A 26,083-nucleotide genomic window follows, 5' to 3' on the forward strand; every position below is an offset into this window, starting at 1 on the left:
TGCATTGGAAGGCCCTGGACCACCAGCGAAGTCCCGGGAGGGCCACTGCTTTTGAAAAGTCATTCTGAAGTTGAGTTCTCTGCAATCTTCCCTTGTTTTGGGTTGAATCGCGGCTCCCCAAGGTTCCGATGTTGAAGTCCTAACCCCCAGCACCAGGGAAGGTGATCTCATGTGGAAATAGTGCCATTGAGATGTCCTTTCTTAGGTTAAGATGAGATTATACTGAAATAGAATGGGCCTGTCACCAATACTACCGGTGTCCTTACAAAAAGGGAAAATCTGGACCTAGACACACACACAGGGGAAGAGGCCACATGAGCATGAAGGCCAAGCGTGGCGGGGGCTGGGGGGATTACATCTTCAAGCCAAGGGAGGCCAGAGAGGGCCACTGACCACCAGTACCTGGGAGAGGCCCACCCTCCTGACACCTTGCTCCCAGACTTCTAGCCTCTTGAACTGGGAGACCATGCGTTTTTGTTGTTTAAGCCACCAGTTCATGATACTTTTTTTTCTGCGGGGGGCGGGGGGTGTTTAGGATTTTCTTTTTTAGATTTATTTATTTATTCTTTGGCTACGGTGGGTCTTCATTGCTATACACGAGCCTTCTCTAGTTGCCGTGAGTGAGGACTACTTTCTAGCTGGGTGCTCAGGCTTCTCATTGTGGTGGCTTCTCTTGCTGCGGAACACAGTCTCTAGGCCCTCGGGCTTCACCAGTTGTGGCACATGGGCTTAACTGCCCCGCGGCATGTGGGATCTTCCCAGACCAGGGATCGAACCCTTGTCCCTTGCATTGTAAGGCAGATTCTTAACCACTGGACCACCAGGGAAGCCCTGATACTTTGCTTATTTGCTTTGCTTTGGTTTGTTTTTTTGGCCATGCTGCAAGGCATGCAGGACCTCAGTGCCCTGGGATCTTGTGAGAATAAACAAGGATGGCTCTAATTCTTTTGTGTGGCAAAAGGATCTTAGTTCCCCAACCAGGGATCAAACCGGGGTCCCTTGCAGTGGAAGCACAGAGTCCTAACCGCTGGACTGCCGGGGGATTTCCATGGTAGCCTTAGCAAACTAGAATACCTCCTACCATTACTGCCTTTTTAACGAAGTCCTGAGTCTTGGAAGTGACTGTAGCTCTATTTGAGCTATAAATTGGCAAAGCCTGCCAAATGCCCCCACTTCCGCTCTCTCCTTCTTCCTCACCAAAATGCCCTCTGAATTTTTACTGGGCACTTGTCAGCAGTGGGGCATGGTCTTTGGCCTACGTTCTGGTCCCCAGCTGTAAGTAGAAATGGTGCGCCACCCTGCAAAGTGTCCTCAGGGAAAAAATAGTCTCTTTTCCCCCTGCTGCCTCCTGCTGGCAGAGCACAGACATGATGGCGGGAGGAGGAGTGGGCCTAGGGGCAGTGAGCGAGTGAGCAGAGGCAGCCCCCTGCTCTAGTGACGCTCCTCTGCTAGGGAACAGACTAGCGCCATTCTGGACTTCACCTTTTAGGATGAGCACTGACAAACTACAATACATCCTGAAGCGTAACGCAATACTCACGTCTCACCCTCCAGATTCTGATGTAACTGATTTCAACCCCCTGTGAGGCAGGAGCCTGGGTCTGGGAGGACCCACGGGACTCATGGGGAGCCACCGTGTCCGGACCAGAGGCATTCAGAAAAGAATATCAATGTCAGTCTTGTCCCTCAAAGCTGAACACAATCCTAATTCATGTGCTCAGCAGAGTTTTAAGATATGATAAAATGTGTTAACCATAAAAACACCTAAACACTACTGCTTTCAAACAACCATGCTATCTTTTTAGGTGTGGTTAGGAGAAGGAAATGGCAACCCACCCCAGTGTTCTTGCCTGGAGAATCCCAGGGATGGGGGAGCCTGGTAGGCTGCCGTCTATGGGGTTGCACAGAGCCGGACACGACTGAAACGACTTAGCAGCAGCAGCAGCAGGCTCTTTAAAAATTGGGCTTCCCTGGTGGCTCAGATGATAAACAATCTGTCTGCAATGCAGGAGATCCAGGTTCAATCCCTGGGTGGGGAAGATCCCCTGAAGAAAGGAATACCAACCCACTCCAATATTCCTGCCTGGAGAATTCGGTGGAGAGAGGAGCCTGGGGGGCTACAGTCCATGGCGTCACAAAGAGTTGGACACAACTGAGTGACTAACACTTTTCACTTTCAGGCTCTTTAAAAATAGATGATAAAGTTAGATCATTTGTAACTTATCTGTCTGAAAAAGTTTTTAAGTTCATCTGTGGACCAGAATCAACTAGAACGAGGTCATTAAAGCAACTGTGAGTGTGTATAGCCTAGGAGTTCCTTTGAAATGACACTCTTTCAAGTACTACTGAGGTTTATAGAAATAAGCACATTTTACATCAAAATCACTTCCATCCAGAGTTTAATTTTTTTAATTTATTTAAGGCTACACTGGGTCTTCATCGCTGCACACAGGCTTCTCATTGCAGTGGCTTCTCTCGTCGTGGGCCACGGGCTCTCAGTGGGGCTTCAGTAGCTGCGGCCCACAGACTCAGTTGCTCCAAGGCATGTGAGATCTTCCCCAACCAGGAATCAAACCTGTGTCCCCCGCACTGGCCGGTGGATTCTCAACCACTGGACCACCAGGAAGTCCCTATAGTTTAAGATACTTCTGAAGGTTATTTGTTAGAAATCAGAGTTCTCACATTTTCTGAAAGATGTTTTCATTTTAAAAAGAATTTCCAAACTCCTGTCCTACTATGCTGTGTTCAGAGACTAGTTTCTTTGTGAGTAAACATTTTTAGAAAATGCTACCTCACAAGGAGCCCAAGGAAACTGCCCCAGCTCTTCATATTAATCCATGTGTCACGCTAGTGGTGTATGTCCTGAAATTTTCAGAAGAGAAATTATATTTATTGCTTCTAATACCCGTAGAAAGAGCACCAAGTACTGGTAACTGGATAATGGAGCTAGGCAGCAGTGCAAGACTAAAACCACATAAAATGAACACGGGGGATGAAAAGAAAGCCCACAATCCAGGTTCCAAGGTAAGTCAACAGCCCTGGGAAGGATTCCAACATGCCACCTATGAGAAACTGGCCCAGCTTGAAGCCATTTGCCCGAGGAGTCTTTGTAGGGTCAAAATTAGGTCCGCACCCTGGCTCGACTGTCACTTCCTGTGTGACTTTGAGTAGGAAAATTACTTAACCTCTGATGCCATTTCCTGCTTATAAAACAGGGAGAGCTACATTCTCGCAGAGCTGTCGTAGGTAGGATTATAAGAGACCTTGCACAAAAGCATGAAGCAGAGTGCTGGGCACAGTAGATGCTCAGTGACTGTGCTATCAAGCACAACAGAAGCCAACAGTGTGACGAGACAGGCGACAAACTAACGGCACTTTAGCTTATGTTAGCAGTATGCAGATCAAGGGGGCTGCCGCCTGTTGTATCCTTTAGGTTGCGGGACAGTGTACTGCTGTCAGCACCTGCGGTGCTGGGGTAAGTAGCCTGGGGTGGGGGCCAGCTATGGGAGTTCCCAGTTTGAAAACTACATTTCAATAAGGATTTCCCAGGTGGCGCAGTGGTAAAGAATCCGCCTGCCAGTGCGGAAGACACAAGAGACACGGGTTCGGTCCCTGGGTCAGGAAGATCCCCTGGAGGAGGAAATGGCAACCCTCTCCAGTATTCTTGCCTGGAAAATTTTCCAGGACAGAGGAGCCTGGGGGGTCTATAGTCCAAAGGGTCACAAAAAGTTGGACATAACTGAGCACGGGACAGGCAGGCACTAAATTATCTTAAGCACCCATGAAGCTACATTACAAAGGGCAGGCTGCCAACTTAGCTACTTGGCTGCTCTTGACAACGGACACAAATGCAACATATACTTAACAGGATATTAATTTGGGGGATGGGTTGCTAGTCATTTAGGGAGCAACCAAGGAAGTTTTAATATGAGCTATTAGATATTATGTGCGACAGCTTATCTGTATGCTATTTGCAGTGTAGTTTACACAGAGTATCTTTATTATTTAAAAAAAAAAAAATAAAGCGTGCTCAGGCACTTCCCGGGCAGTCCAGTGGCTAGGACTCCATGCTTCCACTGCATGGGCACAGGTTCGATCCCTGGTCAGGAACTAAGACACGGCATGCTGCACAGCAAGGCCAAAAAAAAAACCATGGTCAAGTATTTAATGAAATATGTTTGCAATTTACTTTCAGATGGTCATGAAAAAGTATATTAGTCTAATCGGGGCACTGTAATGAAATGCCGCAGACAAGAGTGACTTAAACAACAGATTTCTCACAATTCTGGAGGCTCAACAACCGAGGTTGAGATGCTGGTCTATTCTGTCCCTGGTTAGAGTGCTCTGGCTTTTCATGTTCCTCCTGTGGTGGAGAGGGAGATCAACTTCCGCAGCAATTAGTATAAAGGGCACTAATCCCATCATGGGGGCCCACCCTCAAGACCTCATCTAATCACTTCCCAAAGACCTATCTCCATCACGTTGAGGGTTAGGGCCCCAGCATGCATACACATTTGAGGACACAGTCCAGTCATAGCAGTGTATACAGCGAAGATAAAGCACACACGACAACAGGTTAACAGCCAGCAAAGGCAGGGGAAGGGTATACCAGGTTTTATTAGTACTCTTTCAACTTTTCTATATGTATAGAATTGTTCAAAATAAAAAGTTGAATTTTTTAAAACATTTTTTTGATGTGGACCATTTTCAAAGTCTCTATTGAATTGTTACAAAACTGCTTCTGCCTCTGTTTCACGTTTTTTGGTTACAAGGCATGGGGGATCTTAGCTCCCCACCAGGCATCAAATCCACACGCCCTGCATTGGAAGGCAGAGTCTTGACCACTGGACCGCCAGAGAAGTACTCAAAAAGTTGGAGGATTTTTAAAAGTTGCTGGTGACATAAAGCCTGGGAAAAGCTCTCACACGAGCACCGCCTTCAAGAAAATGAAGGGTTCTTCCACGGGAGAGTTTTCCAGTGTTGCGTCAAGCTCAGGGCTTTGACCCTTCAGTAGACAGGATGAGGCCCACCTGGCGTCAATGTAAAGAACTTCCTGAAAGCTGGAGCTGTCTGGCAGCACGAACGCTGCTCTGTTAGGAACCCAACCGCTTCTCCATGCAAGTGTTCACGCGTAGCCTGGACAGTGGCCAAGGTGCCAAGCAGGGCGAAGGCCAGCACCCAGCTCCCCAGTAAGGGGTTACACAGACCCACGTGTACCCACAGTCCACGACCTCTAACAGGAGGTCTGCCAGCTGAGAGGACTTCACAGCCATGTGGAGGAGCCGCCATAGTCTTGGGTGTGCATTTGTGTTCACCTCGTGTCTCCCACAGGCAACATCACACATACACTCAGAACTCATCGTGAGCTCGGAGTCTTCAATGGATCTTTCACCCGGCACCAACCTGCACCCCAGCAGAACTGCCTGTGTGACCTCACTTCCCGCCACACCCTGGGTTTTGGGGCTCACCCCACTCTCCAGCTCCAGACCCAGACCCAGGCCAGAGGCCCTGCCGCTCTTCTAATGCTGCTCCCACCAAGTCCATCCTTTTAAAGCAAAGGGTGTGGGTTACCAGTGCATCCAGACAAGGAAGTGGAAATGGTGGTTTGTTTTCAATCGCCAATCTGGTTCCCTGGAAAGGCCTTATAGTCTGTAGGCAAGGTGGTGGGTGGTGTTTCAGTCACCGCCAGGGAAGACCAAACCTCGCTGCTTTCATGTGCCAACTCTGCTGGCGGGAATATGCTTTTTGATCAGGAAGAAGTAATAATCCCAGTATGCAAGACTTCCTTGACAACATACGTCCAAAGACACATTCCTTCATACCAATCCTTATGTATTTATTCACGCATTTGGTAAAAACGTCACGGTCAGGAGTGAAATCATTACAATGACGTAAGTAACTATACAGACCAACACCAAGTGCAGAGTCAAACTGCCAAAAAGCACACGAGCAACGCACAGCTCCTCTGCTCGAGTGTCCTCACGGCACTCGCCCACACCACCCGTCCCAACAGTCACAGGCGCTCAGCTCCAATGCAACCCAGGGACTCATCCCTGGGGAAGAGGAGGGAGACACAACCGATGAAGAGAAGCGGGACTGTCTGAGGCACCCCTCTGGTCTGCCAACGACGCAGAGACTGCAAGACGTCAAAGAGTGGGGCAGGCATTTCTTTGGCACAAAACTTAGGCCATAAAAAGGTTAAGGGGCTTAATCTCAGCTTTTGCTCCTCTTTCAGCAACACAAAAGGGTAGCAAGTGGGGGTGGGGAAAATCTCGTCATTCATATTCTAAGAAATAAGGGGGAGAAGGAGGATCTGAAGCCCTGAAGCCTGTCCCGATGCTCCCAGTCAGAGTGCAGCATGACCATAAGCTCCATTAGCCAGGCCAGGCTGATCCCATCTGATTGTGACTTTATCCAAACAGTGTGGTTTGCCTTAATTTTAGCTCAGAAGACGACGAAGTTTTTCACAGGGTCACATGAGTCACCTCCCCCTTATATGAGCATTTGGGACCGACTGCACCTGCCTGCTCACAAAGCTTGTCTGCAGCTCTGAGAGCTTCCAGGGAGGTGCCCGACCCCTACCCCTCTGCCTTCAGCCTTCCAAGATGGCCAATTTGCGGGCATCAAATCAAACCCAAAGTGTGATAATAATGCCTGAATCAAAACGGTGCTGTCTATACAGTCCAGACTATGGAACAAAAATCCTATTTCATTCCCTAATTCCACCCCCCATTTTTAACACAAAAGTTAAAAAAAACACAACACACAAAACTAAACTGGATAATGTTTTGAGCATCTCCACTGATGCTATCAAAAACACTGATGATAGAGTTACTGTCTGACAGCGTTAGTTTCCCGGTTCTTGGTAAATGGGCTACAGGGACGCAGTGCCCCAGATGGACACAGCACATGAATACCGAAGAACTGGCTGACTCAGGGAAACGGCTTTGCGTGGGGAAAGGAAACGGGAGGCGGAGACTGACATTTCTTGATACAAACTATGTCCCTAGAGACGGGAAGGTGAGGACAAGGCACTTACGCTGCCAAGCAACAGTTCACACCCCCTCAACACCAGGACTTGTGACCAAGAGTGCCCCCGGCCATGACCCCTCATTGGAGACTCAACCGTCCACATGGTCCAGCTGGACCTTCAGAACCGAAGGAAACCCACCCAAAGTGCTGCAGAACCGAGGCTGAGAACGGAATGTGGGCAGAGAAAGCAAAGGATGCTGTCCCCTCTGGCCTGAGGCGAGGCTGGCTCCAGAGGAGCTCCAGGAAACACCAGTTTCAAAACGCTTGGCCCGAGAACGTGCCCAGGGTCTTCGAATGCCTCCTCCTCCTGTTCCAACACTGAGCAGCAGGGCTCTGAGAGCAGTACCGAATCAGCCTGCAGTGGTGTTCCGCAGCAGAGGGCGTGGCGACGCCAAGACAGGGCTGGAACCCGCCTGGCCCCGCTTCCCCCAGGGCCTGTCAAGCGTACTCAATGCGGGCAGGCCCACAGCTGCCCTCGCTCTTGCGCTCAGAAGATGGGGTGGCGGCTTTGGCCTCACTCCCCACTTCCAAAGGCTTAGATGAGATATAGTCCTTCACTTTGATCTCCATGTTCTTGGCTTTCAGAGTGGCCGTGTGCAGCTTCTCCAGGAAATCTGGCATGCCTGTCGGGAGAGAGGGCAGTCTGGGTGGGCGGGCACACCAGCCAGCAGGCTCAACATGTTTTCACTGTTTTACTTACTCAGTCGTGTCCGACTCTTTGCGACCTCATGGACTGTAAGTCTGTCCGTGGGATTTCCATGCAAGAACATTGGAGTGAGTTACCGTTTCCCCATTTCCTTCTCTAGGCAATCTTCCAGACCCAGGGATCAAACCTGAGTCTCCTGCATCGGCAGGTGGATTCTCTACCGCTGAGCCACCAGGCTCAAAATTAGCAGGGCCTGTTTCTTTCCAGGCAGGAAGTCAATGCCTCCTTATAGAGATCACAGCCTCACGGACAGACAACAGACTTATAGGGAGTGAAAACCACCCAGGACCTCCGGGATCCTTTGAAAAGGGGCATTGATCAAACCACCTAAGTCCCCAAAGGCTCTCTTTTATGTGATTCAAATATCACTTATCAGTGGCACAGCCAATTTTGCTGAAAAATGTCTAACAGTAGAAACACCTAACCTCCTCTCCATACCCCCTGAAGGGTAAGACACCGCTTACAGAGAACAAGAGAGAAAATCTCATGAAGCTGTTTCTAAGGGAAGAGACTGGCCAGGAAAAATGCAGTCAATCACAGCAGTGATGTGCTGCTGCCTTTCTTAAGAAGGGTGGCGGCCCCTTTCTCCAGTGGACTGTCCTATAACCACATGTTTTAAGGCTTCCGACACGATCTAAGAAGAAAATCTGTAAATGCATTAATGTACACAGTGTGTATTAAGCAAACGTTCTTCGATTCACCTCTGGGCATAGGCTTCATTTTGGGACCAGAATGCTCATCCCTCCCAACTGCAGCCGGAGGCTTCACTACCTTCCAGACAGTATTCAATATGGACTCGGAAGGCCTCCCATGAAACAAGTGTTAACCTCCCTGAAGCCACTGAGAAGCTAGAGAAAAATAAAACGTTCAGCCCAAGTACCCAGCCCTGTGCACAAGCACCCACTCACCACTGGAAACCATCCAACTAACGCAGTAGCGAGGAAACACGGTCTGGGGGTTGTCACTATATGTCAGCAAGTAGTCAAAGCCGTTCTGGAAAAGAAAAACAGCAAAGATGAAGGTACCCAAATTACCCCTCACAGCCTCCGTACCCAGTGCCACAGAATAACCAAGATCGGACTCTGGGGTGGAGAGCGGCATTTTTTTTTTACCCTGAGCAGAAAAGAGTTAACGCTGAAGACCTGAGAGGTTACTACCTAGTGAGGCTGGCCCAGTGGTGTCCAGGAACTTGGTGCCTGCCTGACCTCTGTCAATAGTTAAGTCCTCCAGGGCTCCCTGCGCCTCCTCTGTGCAAACAATGTGCTTCCTGCTGAGCCCCCGCTCTCCCCCTGGGGTCTGGGGTTGTAGGACGTGCTAGGCAGAGGGTGCCTGTGTGACCAGCCCCCAGTACAGACACTGGGCTTCTCCAGGCAGAATCATCACACGTGTTGCTGCTTTTCTGTGGCTGGGACAGGATGTGTTCCAAGAGCCCTCACGGGACAGGGAGTGTGGGGAGCCTGCAGGGATTCCTCCAGACCCCGCCTGCATCTCCACCTTTTGATCCAGCTGTGCATCCTCCCATCACTGTGATAAATCTTAGCTGTGAGTAGATTGTCAGCTGGGTCCTATGTGTCTTTCTAGTCAATCTTAGAATGTGGGAGTGGACCTCAACACATACCCCACCATGTTTAAATATTTTAATCGTTATTGAAATGATACTAACTCTTACTACTATCACTATTAACACTAGCATCAAACATTTACAGGGCACTTACAACTATGTGTCAGGAACTGCTTCAGCTCCTCACAACAATCCTATAATGTAGACGCTGCTAATCCCCATTTTACAGATGAAGAAACTGAGCACAAAAAGGTGAAGGGCTTTGCTCGAGCTCACCCACATATTCAACCAGAGCCAAGATGAACCCAGAATCCTGACCACAGGCCCAGGCACCCACTCTCGCTGACTCAGCCCTCTCACTGGTACACTGAAGACAAAGATTAAAGAGATTTACAGGGATCCCGATCCTCGGAGAGGTCTGAAGCAAATATGCTTCACCCAAAGGGTAAGAGAGAACCACTTTTAAAAACTTCTTATTGAATTTGTTATTGTTTCTATTTTATGTTCTGGGTTTTTGGCTACAGGATCTTAGCTCTACAATCAGGGATTAAACCCAAACCCCCTACACTGGAAGGCAAAATCTTAACCAATGGACTGCCACAGAGGCCCCAAGTCTGCACTTTTCAAAGCAGACTGGCCACAGCTGTAGACAGCAGCACTGTGACTCTCACGCCTTTCCACCAAAGCCCACCTTCTTCACTCCCTGGGTGAAATGTTGAGTCCTTTATTCATCTACTTAACAGTTCTCTGAACATCTGCTATGTGTCTGGGGACTGTGCTAGGCACTATACGGGAAATAAGAACATGCCAGTCCTTGCCCTCAGGAGCTTCCAATTAGCAGGACAGACAGGTGCTGTAACAGAGATATAGCCTGAATACCACGAAGTAAAGGAGAGGTGAAGCCTGCACAGCGGGAACAGTGACACCACAAAGGCTCGCCAGGAGGCTGCCTGAGCTAACACGTATAGAAAACTTGAAATGACCCTTCCCATTAAACACTTGGACTGAGAAGTCGAAGTCCTGGGTTCTCATAGACTACTGCCTATACTGAAAAAACTCAAAACTGAAAACAATTGCCGTCAGGAAGAAGAAATTAAATGGGTAGAAAGAACAGGGATGTAAGCTAAATTACTCTTAAGAGTGAACAGGCCCAGAAATATGAGAACTTCTAGATGCCAAAGGGTGGTATTAAGGCTCCTAGAAGAAATGCTCATTTTCAGATTCACACCTAAAATTATAGAAGGTGAACCTGAAACGTAGCACCAGAAGACAGGAGAGTTTCTGAGGTTAAGTCAAAAGGACTCTGGTCAATAAGAGGATCCTAGATAAAAGTGATTGCAAAACAAACCAAATATGCTTAAATTTTTGAGTTTCTAATAGCATGTCTTTTTTCTTTTGGCCGTACCACACAGCATGCGGGACTGAATCCAGGCCTCCTGTACTGGAAGTATGAGTCTTCCAATGAGACTTACCACCAGGTAAGTCCCATCATTTCTTTAAAAAATAAAAACTTTAACCTTTGGAGGATTGTTTGTTGAAAGAACTAATTCAACATTTTAAAAACTAGTAAATGAAGGAAACAAATCAGCATCTTTCTTATTTCCCTTTCCTCTGTGAACTATAGGAAATAAAACAGTCCATGTATAAACTTTCAAGTACTGGCTTCCCCGGTGGCTCAGCTGGTCAAGAATCCGCCTGCAATGCAGGAAACCTGCATTCGATCTCTGGGTTGGGAAGATCCCCTGGAGAAGGGAACGGCTACCCATTCCAGTCTTTTGGCCTGGAGAATTCCATGGACTGCATAGGCCATGCGGTTGCAAAGAGTTGGACATGACTAAGCAACTTTCAAGTATGTCATCTAATAAATGGAAATAAGAGAAGAAAGAATGAAGAGTTCATACAAATAGTATTTTGTAACTTCTAATAAAATAGTTGAGCTGAGTAATATTCATCAATCACCTCCAAATTCACAAAGAAAGGGATCAGAGCCTTGTCGTGGCGAAGGGGCTTGATAACTCCTTGAAGCTATGAACCATGCCACGCAGGGCCACGCAAGACCATTTGTTCATAGTGGAGAGTTCCGACAAAATGTGATCCACTGGAGGAGGGAACGGCAGGACACGCCAGTGCACTTGCTGTGAGCACCCCATGAACCGTATAAAAAGGCAGTATCAGACATTATACACCTCTTAATAAAGCAGTCTTGCTCCAAGCAAATAACCTAAATCTGTTCAAGCCTCTAAGTACCCACATATAGGGAACACAGGGGACAGAAAAACATGTTAGATGACACTGTGATAACATAACCAGCAAAATCTAGAACAAAGAAACTGCTTCTTCAATAAATACAATTCCAAGGGGGAAAAAAGGAGGGAGAACTCAAGATATAGATGCAAAGCTACAGTGTGAACACATTTCCATATCTGGATCTCACCTGAAATCAGGAATCAAATAAATACAAAAAAATTCATGGATGATCAGGAAAGCTTAAACACTACAGATATTAGATATTAGGGAATACGATATTATGTTTTCAAAAAATCTCTCTTCTTTTTGAGATAAACACTAAAATATGTATAGAGGAATTCTTCGGTTCTTCTATAGCAAAACCAGAATCTGCTTCAAAAAAATCAGGGTTGTGGGAAAGTGACCAGAAAGAGTGCAGATAAAACAAGCCTGGCCAAGAGGATGGTCACTGCCGGAGTCAAGGGAGGACAGAGTCCACGCCTGTTACTTTCTCTACTTGTCCATCTTTCGTCTACATCTCAAATTTTCCATAATAAAAAGGGAAACTGGGGAGTTCCACGATGGCCTGGCGGCGAGCATTCCAGGCTTTCACTGTCGTGGCCTGGGTTCAACCCCGGTCAGGGAACTGAGGTCCTGTAATCTGGCAGCACAGCCACAATAGAACAGAATACCACACCCTGGCTCAGGATCTACCTTCCATCTGGCAAATCCAAACTCAGCTGCCTGGCTTTCAGGCATCTTCTGTACACGGTCAAGGTAATCACCACTCCTCCCCAGACTCCGCCTTCCTTTCTAAGCACTGAGTCTCTCAACACCCACGTTCCCTCCTTCGTCTGCGGCTGAATCACGGAATCATGTCTTCTACCTCCAGGTCCTTCCTGTTTTCCTCTACCTAGAGGCTGCTTTTTTACAAGAACCAACTCCAGTCTTACCTTTCTCCTAAGAGCTTGCCACAACGTGCTGCAATACTTACAATTCATACTGTCCCCCACCTCAGCTGAAAGAAGCTACTTCCTGGTACAACACGCTCCGCTGGTGGCCCAACTCTGCCTTAGCTATCTCACGGTCAGGGTCTCCAAAGGCAGTAACGCTGGGACTCGAGCCACTTTTCCCCCCAAAGAGGAAATACGCGGACAAGGTTCAGACTTCAGAAGCAACATCAAAGCAAAGCAGGAGGCATAATTCCAACTCCCACAGGCCCAGCCTGCCCAGGCGATCGCAACATTCTTGCTTCTAATGCGAGGACTTTGAAACATGTTTAACTGTACTAACTTACAACACACTGGAAACAATACTTTCTACATTGCCAACCAAGTTCTTTCTTTCTCAGCCTCTCTCTCACATATACTTGTACATATGTAATCAAACAAAAGTTTCATAAAATATGCTTACATTCAGTTTCTATTTATTCCTTTTCTAGCACTAATTAAGCCTGTCTTCCACTAGCGGGTAGCAACTCATGGTTTGAAGAACACTCTCTGGGACTTCACCAGTGGTCCACTGGTTAAGACTCTGAGCTTCCACTGCAGGGGTTCGATCCCTGGTGGTGAAGATCCCACGTGCAAAAAAAAAAAACCATCGCGCTAAAACGGTACAAACGTCAACATACAGCTCCCCCAAAACCACCACTGAGGCAAACCCCGGTTTCTGTCATGCTTCGAAGAGTCCCATTATGTAGGTGGTGTAAATAAAACAACTTGCAAAAACAAAAGCTCGGCTAAGAGAACAGTCACACAGCTCTAAAACACAGGTGACGGGGAGAAACAGTGATTTCAAAGTGAACAGGGCTAAAAACAGCAACCACCGCAATCAGTATGTACGCTCAACAGAGGTTTGGCTAAAATATCAAAACTAAAACACCACACTAAGTTGAAGAAAATATTCTTTGCAAAGAAAGGTCATAAAATGTTCAAGGAAGCAGACAGCATTGATAAGGAAACAGGAGTCCTTAAATGTGTTACGTGTTCTGCCCACTGTGGGGAAATTCTGATGGGAAGGAACAGTAGCTCGCTCTGGCTCCTAAGAACGCTGCCAACAAGCCTGTATGAGTCAGGGCCGCTGTCTTCCCATCACTGCCCCTCAGGTAACAGGAGCCAAGGGGTCATCACTGCTTTGTCTCAAGGGTCTTCCAGGTACACCACTTTAGGTGGGGTCCTGAAGTGTGGGTCGCAGGCCAGTAGCACCAGCCTCCCCTGGGAGCTTAAGACATGCAAATTCTCAGGCCACAGCCCAGCACTATTTAAGCAGGCTCCAGTGGATTCGATGCAAGCCAAACTAGAGAACCAGAATGCCCTCCCTAGTTCAGACAAAAGGCATACCTTGAGAAAATTCATAAACCACTAACCCATCACATCTCGGATGACATACAACTCACCTCATCAAATGACTTGTGTGGACGGATAACCATTTGGGACTCATATGATCGGACCCTGACGAATTCCGGAGACTCTGGCACACTCGGGTGCTCCACAGCACTGGCAAGGAAAGAAGCAAAAGAAACTGAGGACTGTCTACACACAGGACCACCGGAGCTGGAGTTACGGAGTAAAGGCAGCCTCTTAACTTTTAAATGACTACATCAGAAAAGTCATGAATGAATATACACTAACTTCTAAAAACAGAGTGAGTTAACTCGGTGTCTCTTTAATTATCACCATTAAGGAACTGAAGGATTATTCTGATGAAAGGTTTGCATCCCTTCAACCCTCTGAAATAGTCACATTCTCGCTGGGACGCACGGCGCCCTGGCTTCACTCACAAGACAAGCAGACTCCCACCAGACACGTGTGAATGAAGGCCAAGCTGCTCAGCATGCGTACCGTGACACCAACACCATCACGTTGTTTTCCTCATCCACGCTGTACCGCCGAACGTACACATAATCCCGTGAGTACATCGGGTACTAAAGAAGAGCAAGGGTGGGAGGATCAGGGCTCTGTCTCATGTGGACGTGATCAAAGCAAAACCAGAGGTACAATACTCACGGGAAAATGGGTCACCCAGTGAAGAACCTCAGAGCCACTGACCACATCCCTCTCGATCACTTCCAGCTTGATCACCAGGGCGTCCCACTTTTTCCTATATTCTGTATCCAGCTATAGAAAGAGCAAAGACCATGAAGACCCAAGAAATCCAGAACAAAGCTACAGAAGACTTCTCCAGAGGAGTGGGCCTCTTACCCAAGAGCCTTCTGAAACAGTGATCTGACCTAAGGACAGTGCCCAAGTGTCAAAGACACAGCTGTGTTACTACAGATGAGTCCTTTAATAAAATCCCTTCCTGTAGGCCAATCCCATTACTTTGAAAGTGAATCTTAAAAAAAAAAACCCACAAGTGTAAGAAAAAAATATTGTCATAGACATGTCTAGAGAAAATACAGTAGACAGTGATAGAAATTTGTAAGGGTGAAATAATTCCAAAAGGTTTTAAACAGACAAAACGTCCGAAAGTACGGGCAGACACCTCACACAAGTTGCTTTATTTTAAAAATTTCTAACATCATTAAGAACTAAGGAATCTCAAAGAAAGACACATATCATACACATTCAAATCAACAAAAATTCAATACAGATTGACAGAATTCAGTGCTTAGAGGAAAGCGTGCACTTGTGTGTTAGCAGTGGGTGTTATAATCACCAAACTAGTTACTCAAAGTCCAGTAAACCATGAGAACTCCAGGAAGGAAAAAACAATTTCTGTAGAACTCTAGGTGATCCCAGCTCCCCTTTTCTGTATTTCCCCGCAAGGAGGAGCAGTCTCTGAACACATACTCTTATCTTTATAACACCTTTACTGTGGACAAGTTCCAGATAGCGAAGTCCTGACTGCATCTGTATACTGCAGAGGAAGGACATCGCGAAGCCAACAAACAGGCAAAACTGGAATGCAAAGATTCTATCAGAGTTGCATCAGTTACATTTGCTGACTTTGATACTGGTACCATGGCTAGTTAGGAGAATATGTCCAGTTTTTTAGGAAATACACACTGAAGGGTTTTGGAACAAAGGGCATGTAACTTACCCTCAAATTGTTTAGGGGGAAAAAACTATGAAGTCTTATAAAATATATTAAAGCACTCAAATCCTTCCTCTATTTGCTCTTCCCAAAAGTCTTAAAAAGAGCAGAACTGGCCTCATCCCCAGAAGGCAAACTGTAAGTCAAAGGCTCACCCAGAGGCTAGCTGACGTGAAGTGTGGGGCTGAGAGATGGATGGACTGAAGCCAACATCTTGTAAGTCAGAGAAATCACTCATGTGGATGATGGCAAGAGGACTTCTAGGCTTAGCAGCTCCTGATCTGGGAGGAGAAACGTACTCACCTGAACATTGAAGAACTGCCGCGGTGTTACGTCCGTGTAGGTTCCAAACACTAGAACAAAGGATAAGCAATGTTTGCCACACTCATCTCCCACTCTATTCCTATCACTTAACTGCATTTGAACTGCAGAGTACTGACGGACAGATCTTAAAGGCAGATTCAGAAACAGAAGTCACACTGGGGCAGCAAAGTATGACAGAGACAACCTATAGCAGAGTAACAAAGACAACGAGACTCTTGTCATCAGTTCAGTTGCTCAGCTGTGTCTGACTCTTTGCAACCCCATGAACCGCAGCACGCCAGGCCTCCCTGTCCATCACCAACTCCCAGAGTCCACCCGAACCCATGTCCATTGAGTCGGTGATGCCATCCAACCATCTCATCCTCTGTCGTCCCCTTGTCCTCCTGCCCTCAATCTTTCCCAGCATCAGGGTCTTTTCCAGTGAGTCAGCTCTTCGCATCAGGTGGCCAAATTATTGGAGTCTCAGCTTCAACGTCAGTCCCTCCAATGAACACCCAGGACTGATCTCCTTTAGGATGGACTGGTTGGATCTGCTTGCAGTCCAAGGGACTCTCAAGAGTCTTCTCCAACACCACAGTTCAAAAGCATCAATTCTTTGGGGCTCAGCTTTCTTTATAGTCCAACTCTCACATCCATACATGACCACTGGAAAAACCATAGCCTTGACTAGACGGACCTTTGTTGGCAAAGTAATGTCTCTGCTTTTTAACATGCTGTCTAGGTTGGTCATAACTTTCCTTTCAAGGAGCAAGCGTCTTTTAAATTCATGGCTGCAGTCACCATCTGCAGTGATTTTGGAGCCCAGAAAAATAAAGTCAGCCACTGTGTCCACTGTTTCCCCATCTATTTGCCATGAAGTGATGGGACCGGATGCCATGATCCCTTATTATCAGGGAGAGGAAAAACAACAGCACAGCAGGGCAGTGTTCCCAGAACAAAACCAGAATGGAGAGTATAAAAGAACAGAGTGCCATGTACCTGCCGGGGCGAAACACACCCCCAGCAGCCAGGTGGGACTCACCTCGGTACTGGTAAAGGGGGGTGCCTGAAATGGGACGCCGCCACAGCTTGAAGTGTTTCTTATCCATCACCATCTCCCATGGCTGCTCGGTGCCTCCTGAATCTTCAACCCCTTCTGTCTGGGATTTTGGTTCTGGGGGGTGGCGCTCAACTCCAGAGCTCCGAAACATACCTGACATTTCCTCCAACCGTTTCATCTCATCAATGGATCTGGAGAGGAGAAAAACAACAGGCATGGTGGGGTGGTTGGAGTCAGCCCTGAAAAATGAACTGGCCACACAAAGACTTACACAGAGCGGAGTGGGTTTAAAACGGTATAAAGTGTAGGGAATAAAAATATGAGTTCCTGAGTCTGAATCCCAGTCTAACATTCATCAATGAGAATATTAAATTACTTAACAATCCCTATTTCTTAACCTGTAAATTGGGGATGATAATAGTACCTACTTCAAAGGTTGATTATAAAAATTAAATTTACATGTAAAGTGCTTAATACTAGCCATATAATTAGCCCTCATATTTTATGCCTATGAAATGTCATTTGATATCGTTTGCCCATTTTTTAATTCGGTTGTCTTCCTATCATATTTTAAGAGTACTCACGTATTTTTCCTCCTTTATTTTAAAGAGAGATAATTCACTTGCTATAAAAATTTATACTTTTACTATATACAAATCAGTGCTTTTTAGTATAGTCCCAAGGTTGTACAACCATCACCACCAATTCCAGAACATTGTCACCAACCCCCAAAGAAATCTTTACCCACAGCAGTTACTTTCTATAGCCCCTGACAACTACTAACCTACTTCTGTCTCCATGAGTGTGCCTCACTGGACAATTCATATAAATGAAATCTTACAAAATACGACCTCTTGGGTCTGGCTCTTTTCACTTAGTAGTATATACAATTCCCTCACGCCCTGGTGTATTGCTTTTACGGCTGAATGATACTCCACTGTACGGATACATCATATGGGTGTATCACGCTTTGTTTACCCATTCATCAGGTGATGGACGTGCAGGGGTTTCCTACCTTTTGGCTATCATGCATAATATTGCTACAGATATCTGCATACAACTTGTGTACAGATGAAAGCTTTCAGTTTCCTTGGTAAATTCCTAGCGTGGACTTTCTGGGCCTGGGAAACTAACTTTTTTGATTCCAGCAATCCTAGCGGGTATAATGACTAATGACGTTGAGCGTATTTTTATGTGCTTATGAGCTATTTGTGTATCTTCTCTGGAGAAAAGATGTATTGAAATCTTTGTTTTAAATTGGGTTGTCTTTACTGTCAAGTTTTAAAAGTTCTTCATATATTCTGAACTAAAGTCTCCTGTTAAATATTTACAAATATTTTCTCTGAAACTGTGGGCCGTCTTCCCACTTTCTTGATAGTAACTTTTGCTGTACAGAAGTTTTCAATTTTGATGAAGTCAAATTAATCTATTTTTTCTTTGACTGCTCATGTTTTTGGTGTTCTAGCTAAGAAACCACTGCCTAACCCAGTATCGTAAGAACTCATGCCTATATTTTCTTCTACAAGTTTTAGTTTACACTTAGGTCTCTGATCCATTTTAATTTTTGTGTACAGTGTGAGGTGTGGGGTGTAAATTCACTATTTTACAAATGCATCTCCAGTTGTCCCAGCACCATTTAAAAAAAAAAAAAAAAACACGATTTTCCCTTTAATCTTTAAAGAGCAGTTAGCAAAGCAAGACTGCTAGCTGACTCTGTCACTTTTACACTTCAAGACTGAAGATACCACCTACTGATATGTTCTGTTTGAAATGCCCTTTCTTACTCCTCTTTAACCTTCAGAAACTGCACAAAGGGATTTGCCTGGTGGTGCAGCGGCTAAGTCTCTGTGCTCCCAATGCCAAGGGACACGGTTCAATCCCTGGTCAGGGAACTAGGTCCCACATATAAGAGTTCGTATGGCACAACTAAAGATCCCATGTGCTGTAACCGAGACACAGTGCAGTCAATAAATAAAAATATAAATTAAAAAAAAAACCATAAAGTTCAAGGTTAACTCCAAGAAAGGGTTAACCAGACACATTTACTTTTATTCCTCTACAGAAACATACTGCACTATATTATAATTAATCTACCTTTATGCCTATCCTCCTTACTAAAATGGCTCTTAGCAAGTACCTGGTAAACATTACATGCTCAGTAAGTGTTCACAGAATAAACTGAGTAAAATAAATATGGGGGTAGGCCTCAATAATTCAAATTCTTACTAAAAGATTACATTAATACTAGTTTAGAAGTCGAAAATTCAAAATCATACCAGTAACCCCCGATTAAAAGTTTAGAGCCATCCAAACGATAGTGCAGAGATCTGGGTTCTAGTCCCAGCTCTGCCAACTTGAGCTGTGATTACAAGTCATTTTACCTCAAAGGCTCCCTAGTTCCACCTGTAACATGAGCACATTCTTTTTTTTTTTTTTTGAGCACATTATTTCTTGAAGGTCTATTCCAATTCTATTATTTTTAAACTTTGAACTTCAATGAAAGTATTTATGTACGAGGACATTTGTGTTTTGACCACCTGAAATCTTTTCCTATTGAGGAGAACCCCCAAATAGGTGAGATACAGCCCAGTCCCCCTCTTGCGCCCTAGCAGTGATCAAATGACGTTAATCAGAGACTTCTGGTAGAGGAAATAACCCGAGGCACAGGACCTTTCAGATTTCCTCACCTATCTGGAGGGAAAAATGCAACAGATCTGGGGAAACTAAACCAGCAACACTGCCCGAAGCAGAGCATTCCTGTAGCTGTCCTCTCAGCCAACCTGGGCTCTCCCTGGCCTTCAACGCTCTGTGTGTCCTAACACCTTTCTGATTACACCCTTTTTGAAGAAAGTTAACCAGTATCAGTTTCTCTGTTTGCAACTGATAACCCTAGCCAGTCAATTTATATTGATGTTCTGATGAAAAATGTTTAACCTTTTAAAAGTTTCAGTGTGAATTAAACATTGCAAAACGGGATTGACTGCTACCATTGCAAAAACCATAGAGAAATAGGGAAGGAAATTTAGAGTAGGCAATAGGTCTTGCAGAGGAGAAAGCAAAAGTAAAGACACAGCTAGCTGTGGCTGTGAGAACAACAATGCAGGCATCATGCAGACCAGTCATGGCCTGCTGAGGACTAGTAAAGCACCCTTCAAAAAAAATTAAGCCGGACTCTTCAATGTCCTTATCACATAATGAAGAGGGGCAGGAACATCTTGAGAAAAATACATCAGAGGCTCACAAAATTATATAGTAATATGGTTTTAAGAAAATTAAACTATATGACTATAGGCAATATTTTTAATGGCCTTCTAAGACTCAAAGTGGTACAGAGTTTCTGACCCACTGCTTAATCAGCCTCTTAAGATTAAAGGTCACTGGGTGAGACTGAGTGCCTTCGGGGGATAGCAATGCCCTGTGAAGGCGTGACACTCACTCTTTGTACAGCACAGTATGAATGCTAGAAGGAGACTGCATCATGAAAATGCCAATGAGCCCTGTCCCAGGTTTAAGAATCCAGAAGGGTCTCAATTTCTAAATGCTGACATGACAGACATCATCAGCTCAGTCACTATTATTTGTGTGAAGAAAAAAAAAACTTCTCACTATGTATCCCATTATTCTGCTGTGTCAAATCTTATCTGGAGGGGATGGTTGCCTACACCTTGTTATCTGAGAGACAAGTAACAAGGGAGAAAGAAGGACAAAAGAGATTAAACCCAAAATAGCAGCAGAACCAGATTAGTAAGAGGATCAAAGAAAGACAGTCAATGCTTTCCTTTCTTCAAAACTAAAGTCATCTCAACATTTAAGAAAGGCTGTATAGAAAGCTATGGAAATTGAAGGCATAAAATCATGAAAACAGTAAGTATTATCATATTAGGCTCATCTAGGGGAATCCTACCCTAAGTGCAGAGCTTAATATAAGGCCCCAAAGAGTCAAATGAAGCCATTCCGGTAATGAGTAATTTAACAAAGTAACACTGCTTTGTTTCAATGATCCCCTCCTCAAATTCCCAATTATTGTCAAAGTTAAAGACTTTGAAGAACAACTGTCATAGGACATACCCAAAAATGAGACATCAACAGCTCCCTGCAATTCTGAGCCAACTGGTTAACCATCAAATAATGAAGACAATCTCAAAAAAAAAAAAAAAAAAAAAAAACCCCTCAGTTTTTACATAGTTCTGATTATCTAAGAATGTATGAGAGTAAAAACATCGTTAAGTGACAGGGGGGAGAAAAAAGTCCCTTTAAGTCAAAAGGACTTTTTGTTGATCATTTATCTAATTAACAGCACAGTGAAAAGTTTAAAGGCTGAAATAGGAAAATGGCCAATTTTCTTCATGCAACTTTATTGGTACATATTTATTCAAATTTCGAGCAATGAATTGTAAGTTTTTTTAAAAAGAGGAGGGAAATTAATGGAACATTTTCCGCTAGTCTTTCATATTTCTTAACTTCCTTTTTGTTCCTGTAATTTTTTTTAATGTTCCAAAATAATAATAATAAAAAAAATTACTATTAGTATTTTTCCATAAGATTTGCCCTGCACTCACAGAATGCCAGTCAGCACCAAAAACAGTGGTTAAAAGTTATTTTGTCTGGTCATTTAATTAAAGTCAATCAGGTAAGAAAGCTAGACTAAGCATTAAAATACCTGATTTCTATACCTGGACCATCAATGAGTACAATTTACTTCTTTCCTCAAATGTCCGTGCTGATTCTCAATTAATGATGTTCACATCTATTTAAGATGTTCACATTCAAAAAGGGAGCCTTACGGCCCATCATTGTGTGACAACAGCCATATGAGAATGAGTGTGTACCAGGACAAGCTGGCACAGAAATGGCACAGAAGACCCAAAGGCTGTGATTCAGGGGCCATGGGACAATCACGCTCTTCTTCCACGAACAATGAAAGAAATGCACATGTCCCGAGGCACAGGCACTATGCTCATTCTGGAAGCTACCCAAAGTCATCCAACCAGTGCCAACAGAATCTAAGATCTTCTAACCTCAGCAGTGCATCCTGTAAAGCAAACAAAATAAAGCACCAAGCCTAAGCTTGGATGGGAAGGGAGTCTGGGGGGAGAATGGATACGTGTACATGTATGTCTGAGTCCCTTTGCTGTTCACCTGAAACTACCACAACATTGTTAATTGGCTACACACCAATATAAAGTTTAAAATATACATAAAAACCACCAAACCTAAAAAGGCTAACCTGTACCCGGAACACCTTATTTAATAAAATACTGGCAATTCCCTAGTAGTCCAGTAGTTAAGATCCCTTGCTTTCGTTGCCATTGGATCCCCAGCCAGGAAACTAAGACCCAGCAAGCGGCACACGACCAGAATTAATTAATTAATAATAAAATACAAACAGGACCAGCTAGGAGAACAAAGACCTTTGAAATCACCGTACAACCTACATACAGCTGACAGCATATCACCTGCCCCCCCATCAAGGTAACATTTCTAAAAATCCTCAAAATGGACTTGATCAAATTTTAAGTATATGACTGAACTCAAGCATGAACTGGACATGGAGAGTCAAATGAGGGCCTTTGCTGGAACAACAAGGCTGGAGAGGGTCAAAAAGGGCACCTTAAGTGCTCTTACTGGCCTTTGTCTAAGCTTCTGTATTAACCCCAAGTGGGTTAATACAGAACAATACCTCTTTAGGAGCTGGATTAGAATCAAGTGCTTCAACTGTCTGATTTCTTTCTCCCACGGCAGGTAGTTGACTATGGACTCAAATGTTTACCACATCTACTTCTTATCCTATTTTCCCCCTCCAGTTCCTGGAAAGGGGAGACCTACTGAACAGAGGTTCTAGAACATATCATCAATAAAAATACATGACGAAAAAGTATGAAATCTATCACCCGGGCCTCAACACTACTCAACTCCTATTCCCAGCAGGGCACCCAGAGGCCCTTTCCTGGTCTTTCTCTTTCCCAAACCAAATCCAACTAGGAATTTTCCCCTCAAACTTCATGACTGTGGAACATGGGTATTCCATCATCATCAAAAAACAGAATGCAAATTCAAACAGTCGACTGGTAATTTTACAACTAAAAAGTTACCTTTCCATATTTCTTACACCTGAGAACAAAATACCCCAAAACACTAACAGAAACTAGGCAGACCACCTCTCATGCTTTGATACCTTAACGTTTTTGAGTAAGGTTGTTCATGGTTATGAGTTTAAAGTGCATTTGTAAAACAGTCCTTTTTACTGCTAGGAAAATTATTACCAGCTCTAAAGATACACTTTGCGTTTACCGACAACTCACAATGTTGCCTGGCATCTGGGTCCTACACTTCCAGAGAGATCACAGTATTAACTTCACTGAAATATTTCCACTTTCACCCAACCAAAAGTGTGAAATAACAGAAGAAATGACCAGAACAGACTTGTATTGGAATTTATGTGAGGTAGGGGGACTATCGGAGGTTCTTGAAATCAGTTTCAGAGTTCGGGGGCAGAATATGTGGAGAGACACATTTTGTCAAAAAAAAAAAAAAATACAGCGACACTGTAAAGCAAGACCCAAAGCAAGGTTTCCTCATATTGCATGAAAACTGTAAGGGCTCAGTTTAGAACCACAGATGAGCGGATTCCACTAATGGTACTATACTTCTCACAGAAGTTTTTGATGATGACAACATGATTACAGAGCCTAATGAAACTCTCGGAGTTCTAGTGGAAGTAGCAAGAAAAACTGACCTAATTCTTCCAGGTTAAAATGTGTGGGCTACTAGTTTGTCCCCGGAGGGCAAAATCTCCAGTCTCATAATCCTGCCATGAGTCACAATGACAAAAGAGCTCTTCTGGCATATCTCACGAAATCCCATTTGGAACAATGTAACTTTGTAAATTGCATATCTACATCCTCAGGTCCATTTTAAAACCTGTTTGGTTTTTGGACCCTCTATGCGTGCGTGCTTGCTCAGCAGTCCTAATCTCTGCGACCCTAGGCCCCTCTATCCATGGAATTTTCCAGGCAAGAATACTGGAGTGGGATGCCATTTCCTTCTCCAGGGGATCTTCCCCAACCAGGGGTCGAACCCACGTCTCCTGCATTGGTAGGCGGATCCTTTACCACTGTGCCACCTGAGCAGCCTTTGCATCTTCCTGAAACAATGTAAGATGACATGAGCAATAGCTTACATGTCTTCAATACCAACTTCCCACGTTATTTTTTTTAATTAGTCAAAAAAAAAAAAAAATTGGCCGCACCCTGCGGCATATGAGATTTTAGTTCCCTGACCAGGGATGGAACCTAAGCCTCCTGCATTAGAAACGCATTCTTTTTAATCACTGGACCACCAGGGGAGTCCCCAAAACGTTATTTCTATAGTGGCACGCTCCCCCAAAGTCCCCCTCTCCACTAGCCTACACCTGCAGTTATTTCTAATTCAACAAATCAAGTTAACCCGCAGAAGCAACGTAGAAACGTGGGTTTGCTACAACATGATCGAACTACTTGCATCGTCACTTCCAGTACCACAGGGTCAACAGGAGACAGTGATCACCAAGGCCGGCCCCAGGTTTTAAGGTTTCCACCTCCCAGCCCCACCGCCCCGACCCTCCCCCCACCCCAGAGAGGAAGCACGACCTCGCCACCAAGCCCACCTCTGCAACTCCTCCTCCCGGATCCTCTCCTCGTCCCACACGAACACGCCGGCGAGCGCCGCCATCAAGGCAGATGCATGGCCCGGGCGTCCGCGCAGCCGGCGCCAGAGGCGACCGAGGAGGACGCGGCGCGAGCTCTCCGAGTACAGGCGGCCGTAGAGCTGCGCGATCTGCTGCGCGCGCCGCACGCGCAGGCCCGTCACGAAGCGGCACTGATTGGCCAGCAAGGCGAGCAGGCCCCCGCCCCGCGCGCCCGCGCGCCCGGCCGCCGCCGCCGCGCCCACCAGCCAGGCAGCCAGGCCGGTCGGCGGCCTGCGCGGAAACATGCCGCCCGATCGCCCCGCCGGGGCCGCGTGCACACGCCGCGCGCCCGGAGGAGAGCGACACCTCGCTCACGGCGCCAAAGGAACAAGGCCGGGAGGGTGCGGGCGCCCTCTCGCCGAGTCCTCCTAGTTGGCCGACCCCGAAGTCGCCTCACGGTCTAACAGGTCCTTCATCTCCCTCTGCAGCAACCGCTGAGGAGAAGTCTCCTTTAAGAGAGTCGGTCAAGGCACCGGCCGCGGCGGTGGGCCTGCGACCACTGCAGCAGGCTCTCCGCGGTTCCGGCCGCAACGCCGGAGGGCCGACGGCCCTTTCGGCCACCTGCCTCCTCGGCCTCCTCAGGCCGGCGACAGGGGCCGGAGTACAGAACGCGCGAAAAGCGGCGAAGCTGGCGCAGAGATCCCGAGCGTTCCGCGTCCACCACATGCGCTGCCAACTTGCACCCTATACCCCCCCCAGTCTCCGCCTCCCGGCCCTGATTGGGCGCGGTCGAGACTCCGGGTTCTGATTGGTGGCGCCAGGTGCTCGTCACTGCCCCCTCGCGCGGCAAGCCTGGAACCCTCGCTAGCAAGGTAGGTGGCGCGGCGGCGAGAACTAGTCAAGGGCGGCTCGGAGAGTGACCGGCGGACCCCGCCGCCACCGCCATCTTCCGGCCGCCCGACCCCGCCCCGCTAGGGTCGGTGGCCAGGTGCCTTAGAACCCGGCTCAGTGCCCTCTCGATTGTTTTAAGAGGCTTGTGATCGTCGCCTCTAATTTGAGTCGAGGGTGAGGGTGGGATCTTGGCTTTGCGTCCGCGAGGCGCTGGGGATATCCAGATGGGGGACTGGGGGCGGGACAGCGTAGATGCCTTTGGTGGATGGAGACCCTGCCGAGCCTTCCTCGGCCTCCCCGCTAGCTTTCCCGGAAGCGCTGTACGAGCCAAGACCCCTGAGCACCGACCCTCTCTCTGCGACACCTCGACCGAGAGCGGGCCAGCGGGACATCCTTAGAGCCTAGGACACGGTCAAGAGAGCTGCTTGGGCAGGTGACCCACCTCAATGTGGAAATGCGGTAGCCCTTTCGTAAAAGGGCAGCAGAATGGAGTTATCTGGGGCAGATGGCCCTGGTCGCTTAGTAGCTGTCCTTCTGTCTTTGACCCGAAGGTGACAGCGTGAGAAGGTAAACAAGTTTCCTAAAACCTACTTGGCACTATCC

The 26,083-nt window shown here is 46.3% G+C and overlaps 1 protein-coding gene across 1 annotated transcript; it reads right to left on the reverse strand.

Annotated features, from left to right (window-relative positions):
* Positions 1-5,815: 5,815 nt before the first annotated feature.
* STARD7 (StAR related lipid transfer domain containing 7) lies at positions 5,816-25,292 on the reverse strand. The gene is made up of 8 exons (XM_019969665.2): positions 24,569-25,292; positions 16,906-17,114; positions 15,864-15,913; positions 14,531-14,641; positions 14,366-14,448; positions 13,921-14,020; positions 8,647-8,731; positions 5,816-7,655 (listed from the first exon to the last, which is right to left on the reverse strand). The coding sequence occupies exons 1-8, from the start codon at positions 24,892-24,894 to the stop codon at positions 7,471-7,473; spliced, it is 1,149 nt and encodes a 382-aa protein (XP_019825224.2). The 5' UTR covers positions 24,895-25,292; the 3' UTR covers positions 5,816-7,470.
* Between the last annotated feature and the right edge of the window lie 791 nt (positions 25,293-26,083).

This window comes from Bos indicus, chromosome 11 (assembly GCF_029378745.1).
Source record: "Bos indicus isolate NIAB-ARS_2022 breed Sahiwal x Tharparkar chromosome 11, NIAB-ARS_B.indTharparkar_mat_pri_1.0, whole genome shotgun sequence".
Taxonomy (NCBI): domain Eukaryota; kingdom Metazoa; phylum Chordata; class Mammalia; order Artiodactyla; family Bovidae; genus Bos; species Bos indicus.

Bases quoted from the DNA above. Each gene is read 5' to 3' on its own strand.
- STARD7 (XM_019969665.2), bottom strand. From the start codon at position 24,894: ATGTTTCCGCGCAGGCCGCCGACCGGCCTGGCTGCCTGGCTGGTGGGC. The intron at 14,642-15,863 runs GTGAGTACGTTT...CTCTTTCTATAG, and splicing joins GGCAGTTCTTCAATGTTCAG to CTGGATACAGAATATAGGAA. The intron at 8,732-13,920 runs GTGAGTTGTATG...TTTCTTTTCCAG, and splicing joins CACACAAGTCATTTGATGAG to AACGGCTTTGACTACTTGCT.